The 7,960-nt window shown below is 62.0% G+C and overlaps 1 protein-coding gene across 1 annotated transcript; it reads left to right on the top strand.

Annotated features, from left to right (window-relative positions):
* The first annotated feature begins 54 nt into the window (after positions 1 to 54).
* Positions 55 to 4,749, top strand: TNNI1 (troponin I1, slow skeletal type). Its single transcript, XM_064173439.1, has 7 exons — positions 55 to 379; positions 472 to 513; positions 1,142 to 1,273; positions 1,933 to 2,022; positions 2,987 to 3,163; positions 3,908 to 4,018; positions 4,320 to 4,749. The coding sequence occupies exons 1-6, from the start codon at positions 68 to 70 to the stop codon at positions 4,013 to 4,015; spliced, it is 861 nt and encodes a 286-aa protein (XP_064029509.1). The 5' UTR covers positions 55 to 67; the 3' UTR covers positions 4,016 to 4,018; positions 4,320 to 4,749.
* Positions 4,750 to 7,960: the final 3,211 nt, after the last annotated feature.

Below are 7,960 nucleotides of genomic sequence, written 5' to 3' on the forward strand. Positions count from 1 at the left end.
GAGCCTGGAGCAGGCTGCCCGGAGCGGCTGTGCAGACTCCTCCTCTGCAGCCCCCCATGCCCCCCGGATGTCTTCCTGCGTGCCCGCCCCGGGTGCCCTGCTCTGGCAGGGGCTTGGTGCGGGTGATCTCCAGAGGCACCATTCCATGATCCATGCTTTCGGCTTCCTGAGCAGTGGCCCTGGGCCCGCTGCGTTTGCAGGGAGCGCCCGGGGCTGCCCTGGGCTGGCTCGCAGGTGGCAGCAGCGGCAGAGGGCAGGGAGCCCCCCGCAGCCCCCCGTGGCGCTGTCCTTGCGCTCTCTGGCTCCGGCTGACTCCTGCCCTGTTCTCTCCTCTCGCCGCTCGCCTTTGCCCCCGGGACGCGCTGCTGCCCGCAGGGAGGTGAGTGCCCTTCCCCCGGAGCCCCTCGGCGCTGCCCTGCCTGTGCCCCGGGCCCGCTTCCAAACGGTTGTGTTTCCCCCCCCCTCCCGCAGAGAAAGTCCAAGATCACAGCCTCACGCAAGCTCTTGTTGAAGGTGAGTCCTGGGGGCTGGAAACTCCCTGGGGTTTGCCCTGCCGGGGAGCAGGAGGCAGGGCTGCGGTGCGTGCTCGGGGCGGGGGGCGGCGATGGGGAGCAGCGCAGGCATGGCCCCTGGGGAGCAGCTCCTCTGCCCACCTCTCATCTGCTCAAACGCCCTCACTCATGTGGGCTTTGTGGTCCAGGCTGCAAACAAACCTCCCCTATGCTCCGTGAGGGTGGGGAGAGACTCCGATGCCTTGGAGCTGTGGGGCCGCAGCCCCCGCGTTTGTGCAGCGCAAGCCTGGGAGGTCCCCGGGCTGCGGCTTGGGAAAGAGCATCTGCTGCAGCGGTGCGGAACGGGGCAGAGAAAGTGCTGAGGTCAGCGGCCGTGGGGACCACCACGGCCCCGGGGCACCCCTGGCCCCGTGGGTGCTTCTCCCTGCAGCAGCCGCCACACCAAAGGTGCTGGGTGGGGTTTGTTTGATGTGCTGCAGCAGCAGAGGGGTTTTGGGAGGACAGCCACGGCGGGGAGGGTGCGTGGGAGGCAGGCAGCGCTGTCCCGCCCCACAGGTGCTGCGTGGGGAGGCTCAGGGGCCGCAGAGGAGGAGCCTGCTCACGCTGCTGCTGTCTACTCGTGCCCGCAGAGTTTGATGCTGGCAAAAGCCAAGGAGGAGTGGGATCAGGAGATCGTGGACAAGCAGGCAGAGAAGGAGAGATACCTGTCGGAGAGGGTCACACCACTGCACACCAGTGGCCTGTCCCTCAGCCAGCTCCAGGTACTTCACAGAACCACAGAGTGGTAGAGCTCGGAGGGCACCTCTGGAGGTGATCCAGCCCAGCCCCCTGCCAGAGCAGTGCCACCCAGGGCAGCTCACACAGGAGCACGTCCTGGTGGGGCTTCCCCAGAGGAGACTCCAGAACCTCCCTGGCAGCCTGCTCCAGGGCTCCAGGACTCTGGGAGAAGTTTCTCCTCGAGTTCAGAAGGAACTTCTGCTTTTGTGCCCATTGCTCCTTGCCCTGCCACTGGGCACCAATGAACAAAGCCTGGTCCCATCCTCCTGCCATCAGCCCTTGAAGTATTGATGGGCATTGGTCAAATCTCCCTTCAGGTTGCTCCTCCTCAGATTAAACAGCCCAAATCTCTCAGCCTCTCCTCACAGAGCAGTTCCAGTCCCTTAGTGTCTCTTTAGCTCTCTGCAGCAGCTTCCTGAGGCCCCTCTTGAATCAGGGAGCTCAGCACTGGGCACAGGACTCCAGATGTGACCACAGCAGGGCAGAGTGGAGGGGAAGAAGAACCTCCCTTGACCTGCTGGCCACACGCTTGTGAATGCAGCCCAGGATGCCATTGGCCTTCTTCAGGCCTGAGGATGGAAAGAGCTCCTTGGCAGCACGAAAGGGCATCTCTCACCACTGCCCTGCTGTGCTTATCCCCCAGGACCTGTGCAGGGAGCTGCACGAGAAGGTGGAGATTGTGGATGAAGAGAGATATGACATAGAAGCCAAATGCAACCATAACACTCGGGAGGTAGGAGCAGCTTGGGCTGCCTGCTGCTGTCTGAACCCCCTCCCAGGTGGGAGCTTGGACCTCCAGGGGTGGTCTGGCATGGTCTGGGCTGGGCTCGGGGGTGGGACATGTGTTGGGATTATCTAAGGGTTGGCATTTGCTCTGCAAGGCATCACTCAGCCCAAGGTTCATCTCTGCCCTGGGAAACTCCAGCTGCCCAAACTCGTTCCCCTGGTCCCCCCTCGTGGGTCTCAGAGCTTCTTCTCGTGGTGTGGCTGCCACCTGAGCAGGCAATGACAACAGCCCTGAGCTCAGATGGGCAGATCTTTGGTGAAGGTCTCCACAGCTGCAGGGCAGATGCAGACCCCTCTGGGGCTCAGTGTTGTCACAGGATCCCAGGATCCCAGAATGTCAGGGGTTGGAAGGGACCCAAAGAGCTCACCCAGTCCAACCCCCCTGCCAGAGCAGGGCCACACAATCCAGCTCAGGGCACACAGAACACATCCAGACAGGCCTGGGAAGGCTCCACACAAGGAGACTCCACAACCTCTCTGGGCAGCCTGTGCCAGGCTCTGGGAGCCTTCCAGGCAAGAAGTTGCCTCTTGTGCTGAGCTGCAACCTCTTGTGCTGCAGCTTCCACCCACTGCTGCTTGTCCTGTGCCAGGGAGCAGTGAGCAGAGCCTGTCCCCCCCTGCTGACCCCCAGCCCTCAGAGAGTTACAGACATTGATCCAATCCCCTCTCAGCCTTTTCCTCTCCAGCCTAAGCAGCCCCAGGGCCCTCAGCCTCTCCTCACCAGGCACTGCTCCAGTCCCCTCCTCATCCTCACAGCCTTCCCTTGGACTCTCTCCAGCAGGTCCCTGTCCCTCTTAACTGGGGAGCCCAAAACTGCTAAGTGTCAGAGCCTCCCAATTCACAGGAGAGCTTCTGATGCGAGGCAGCCGAGTGCTGACCTCCCTCACCCTGCCCCTGCCCTGGCCCCGCAGATTAAAGACCTGAAGATCAAAGTGCTGGACCTGCGGGGGAAGTTCAAGCGCCCTCCCCTGCGCCGCGTCCGCGTCTCTGCCGATGCCATGCTGAGGGCTCTGCTGGGCTCCAAGCACAAAGTGTCCATGGACCTGAGAGCCAACCTGAAGTCTGTCAAGAAGGAGGACACGGAGAAGGTAGGTGATTGTCCCCCTCTGCTCTCCTCAGACCCCACCTGCAGTCCTGGGGGCAGCTCTGCAGCCCCCAGCACAAGCAGGACATGGAAGTGTTGGAGCCAGCCCAGAGGAGGCCACCAAGATGCTGAGAGGGCTGCAGCAGCTCTGCTCTGAGCACAGGCTGAGAGAGTTGGGGCTGTGCAGCCTGCAGAGGAGAAGGCTTGGAGGAGACCTTGGAGTGGCCTTGCAGGATCTGAAGGAGGCTCCAGGAGGGCTGGGGAGGGACTGTTGAGAAGGTCTGGGAATGTCAGGAGGAGGAGGAGGAAAGGGTTTGAAGTGGCAGAGGGGAGATTGGAACTGGATGTGAGGAAGAAGTTGTTTGCAGTGAGAGTGGTGAGAGGCTGGCACAGGTTGGGGGTGATGAGAGACTGGCACAGGTTGAGGGTGGTGAGACACTGGCACAGGTTGAGGGTGGTTAGACACTGGCACAGGCTGCCCAGGGAGGTTGTGGAGCACAGAAGTAGCCAATGTGAGATGTAGGTTGGACATCAGGAGGGAGCTCTGCATAGTGAGGGAGGTGAGACACTGGCACAGGCTGCCCAGAGAGGTGGTTGAGTGCCATCCCTGGAGACATTCAAGCTCAGCCTGGATGTGGCCCTGGTCAGGCTGCTCTGGTTGGAGGTGTCCCTGCTGCCTGAGGGGGGGTTGCCCCTGGAGGGTCCCTTCCAGGCTGCAGGCTGTGCAGCTGAGGGTGCCCCTTGGCAGGAGCGGCCTGTGGAGGTGGGCGACTGGCGCAAGAACGTGGAGGCCATGTCGGGCATGGAGGGCAGGAAGAAGATGTTCGATGCTGCCAAGTCCCCCACGGGGCAGTGACAGGTAGGGGCTGGTCCCTCCTTCCCCGAGCTCCCCACACCACCCCTGCCCTCTGCTTCTGGCTGGGCAGTGGCAGAGCTGCTCCTGCTCACGGGAAAAGGCATCGCAGTCCCCAGCCTGAGCCCACCCTCAAGCCCCACACCTCCCCTGCCCTCCTCCCCTCCCAGCTCGTCCTCCCCCCTGCTTCTCAGCTCTGCTGCCCACACTGCACTCATCCTGCACACCGTGGGCATTGCTTTGGCTTGCAGAAGTGACCTGAGAACCTCTTTCTGCTGCACTGCTCTGCTCTGTGTCTTCCCCACAGGAGCATCACAGGAAGAAGAAGCATCCTCACCCCTGCTGCCTCCCCCTCCTCTGCTGCCCCTCTGTGCTCTCTGTGCCCTCACCCTGAGTCCACCACCGAGCTGGCACATGGGGACGACTCCGCGGGGAGCTCTGAGCTCCTCCCCATCAGCGCTGCCACCAGCCCTGCTCCTGCACACCCTGGCACAAGGCCTCCCCAGCGCCACCTGCACTGGCCAGGCTGTCTCCGAGGGGCCACTGCCCAGCCCTTCCCTCCCACCGCTGCAGGGAGGTCCTGGAGATGGCTGCTGGTCCCCCCCGCTGCTCCATGCTCCAGTGGGTGCAGCCTGAGCTGCACCTGCAGGGCTGCAGGGTATTAAAGGATGCTCTCTGGGCAGCCTCTGCGTGGGCTCCTCACTGCGGGACCACTGCCCAGGGGCAGGTTCACAGCCTGCTGGAGAAGACTCCCTGGTCCTTTCCTGCCAGCCTGCCGTGTGCCCATGCCACTGCTCAGGCCAGCAGCATGCCCTGGGGTCAGATTTGCTTTGGGATCATCTCTCCCAGCCCTCGGTGTTCCTGGTCCCCCCCAGCTCTGCTGAGACCCCCCAGCCCCAAGCGCCGCTGGGCTCCAGGGTACGAAGGGCTCAGGTCACAGCAGTTTGGAGAGATGAGGGAGGGGAAAGCCTCAACTGCAGAGCTGGAGAGCAATGCCCACACCTGCCTGGGGTCTGCAGACAGCCCAGTGCCAAGAGCTGTGCCACCTTGCCTTGGGGCCCACTTGCAATGTTTTTCTCTTTCCCACCAGGGAAGATCACAGCAGGGCTTGGGGCTTGGTGTGCAGATGGTTGTCTCCCTGCTCTTCCCATCCCTCCTCTTCCTCTGGGTTTGGAAAAGCCTTCAGACCAGTTGGGGCCAGAGCCTGGGTCTCAGCTCTGCCATTGGCTGCACTGTCAGAGGCACTGGAGCAGTGGGACTTGGGGCAGCTCCATTTCAAGGCCTAATGCCTGCAGTGTTTGAGAGAGCAGGAGAGGAGTCACAGAGCCACAGAGCCACAGAGCCACAGAAGCATCCAGGCTGGCACAGCCCCTCAGGAGCACCAAGCCCAGCCTAGAGCCCTGCTCTGCAAGATGCACCTTAACCCACAGCCCCAAGCACCACATCCAACCCACCTGAAACACAGCCAGGCTGGGGGACTGCAGCACCTCCCTGGGCAGCTCATCCCAGCCCCTGACCACTCTCTCCATGAAAAACCTCTTCCTAATGTCCAACCTAACCCTCCCCAGCCTCCAGGCCCAACAGCTTACCCTTCCCCATCAGTGCTGTGGTTTCCTCTGTCCCAGCCCCCAAACTGTGGCTGGTTGAGTGGAAGCAGCTGGGAATGTTGCAGCTGATGCCAGAGCAGGGCTGCAGAGAGGGAGTGCTGAGGAGTCACAGCAGGTTGGAGCTTCTCCCTAGCTGCACAGCAGGAGATAGAATCATAGAATGATGAAACTGTTTGGGTTGGCAAAGCTCTCTGAGATCATCCAGGCCAACACCAACCCAGCCCCACCATGGCCACTGAACCCTGGCCCCAGGTGCCATGGCCACAGCTTCCTTCAACCCCTCCAGCCATGGGCACTCCACCACCCCCCTGGGCAGCCTCTGCCAGGCCCTCACCACTCCTCCAGCAAAGAAACTTTTCCTCCTCTCCAACCTAACCCTCCCCTGGCACAGTCCCAGGACATTTCCTCTTCTATCCCCTGAGCCCAGGCAGCAGAGCCCAACCCCCAGCTGGCTGCAGCCTGCTCTCAGGGAGCTGCAGAGAGCAATGAGCTCTGCCCTCAGCCTCCTCTGCTCCAGGCTGCTCACCCCCAGCTCCCTCAGCTGCCCCTCCCCAGCCCTGCTCTCTGTTGCCCTCCTCTGGACACTCTACAGCAGCTCAATGTCCCCTCGGGGTGCTCTTGGTGTTCTAGCAATGCCCTGCCCAGCCCCTGAGGTTCCCCAAGGACCCATCCATGGCTTGCAGGCTGGGGCACACTGTGGGTGCTGTGCAGTGAGCTTGTGGAAGCACAGAGAATGCTGCAAACCTGGAGCCAAGTGCAGGTGGCCCAGCAGGGCTGGAGGGAAGCACCACCAAAAGGTCTGAGATCTCCTCCAGAGCTCAGAGGGAAACATGGGGCAGGAGAAGGTGATCCCATAGAATCCTGGAATCATTTAGCTTGGGAGAGACCTGTAGGATCAGTGCCCAGCTGTGCAGCTGGGCTCTGCAGGCCGTGGGTGCTCCGTGGGCTGTGGTGCAAGCAGGGAAAAGCCTCCAAAGGGAGGTGACATTGAGCTCCAGCAGGGCTGCTGTGGGCATCACAGCCCCTCCCTTGGCCAGGGCAGGGGTGCTGAGCCCAGCTGCTGACTCTAGTCCCTGGGCAGGGAGGGTTGGGGCAGATGGTGGCTGATGGACACTGATCTCTGGCACCTGAGCTGCCACAGCTCCAGCAGCTCCTTCCCAGGCCATGGAAGACTCAGGATGAAAACCCTTCCCAAAAGGAGGGTTGGAGGAGAGGTGTCTGTGAGCTGGGCAGTGCCCATCTGCTCCCTGGGCAGGCAGATCACAGAGCCCACAGTGCCAGCTTGGGAGGGACCCCAAGGACCAGCTGGGTGCAGGTGGTGCTGGAGTTGCAGTCAGCTGGCCCAGCACCCTGCCAGGCTGGGGCTGCCAAGTGCCCAGTGCAGGGCATCCACCACTGCCCTGGGGAGCTGATTCCAGTCCCTGACTGTTCCCATGGGGAACAGCCCAGTGGAGATGTCCCCAGCAGTAGCCTGTCCCCATCAGCCCTTGTGCTTCCATGGCACTGCTTGCACAAATGGAGTCTCCTTCCTCCTGGCAGCCTCCCTCTGTGCCCTGGCCCATGGCAGTGAGGTCTGCCCTGAGCCTTCTCTTCCCCAGGCTGAGCAGCCTCAGCTCTCTCAGCCTTCCCCACATGGCAGATCCTCAGACCTCTGCTCCTTCTCCTGGCCCTTCTCTGCACCCTTTCCAGCCTGTCCACATCTTATTTTGTCCAGCAGGGACCAGAAGTGCAGGCAGAGCTCCAGGTGTGGCCTGAGCAGTGTTGAGTAGATGCTCATTCTGTGTTCCCTCTGCCCCCATCCCCCTCAGCATCCTGCTAGCCAGGGCCAGGACCACCTCCTGCATGAGCAGAGCAGACACAGGGCCCATGGAGCCCTTTCCATCCATCTTTTCCTGTCCAGGCTTAGTTCAGCAGAGCAAGCAGAGCCCACCATGGTGCCAGGACTTGGTGACCACTTCTCACCCTTCACACCTCAGGAAGGCTCCAGGCAGGAGTAGTCCTGGGAAATGAGTTTCTGTCTTGGCCAACCCTCTGCTCTTGTAGGGGACCAGAGCTCACCTGTGGTGAGACCCCAGGATGCTGCCACAATGAACCTGCCCCACCAGTGCAGGCAAAAGCTGCAAGCTATGATCAAAGGGCAGAGTCCTGTGTCTGGGTTGGGCCAACCCCAGGCACAGATCCAGGCTGGGTGCAGAGGGGTTTGAGAACAGCCCTGAAGAAAGAGCCTTGGGGGTTTGGGTGCTGAGCAGCTCCCCAGGAGCCAGCAGTGCCCTCCTGCAGCCCTGAGGCAGCTGTGTGCTGGCTGCAGCCAGAGCAGTGTGGGCAGCAGGGCAGGAGAGGG

This window comes from Pogoniulus pusillus, chromosome 39 (genome assembly GCF_015220805.1).
Source record: "Pogoniulus pusillus isolate bPogPus1 chromosome 39, bPogPus1.pri, whole genome shotgun sequence".
Classification (NCBI taxonomy): Eukaryota; Metazoa; Chordata; class Aves; order Piciformes; family Lybiidae; genus Pogoniulus; species Pogoniulus pusillus.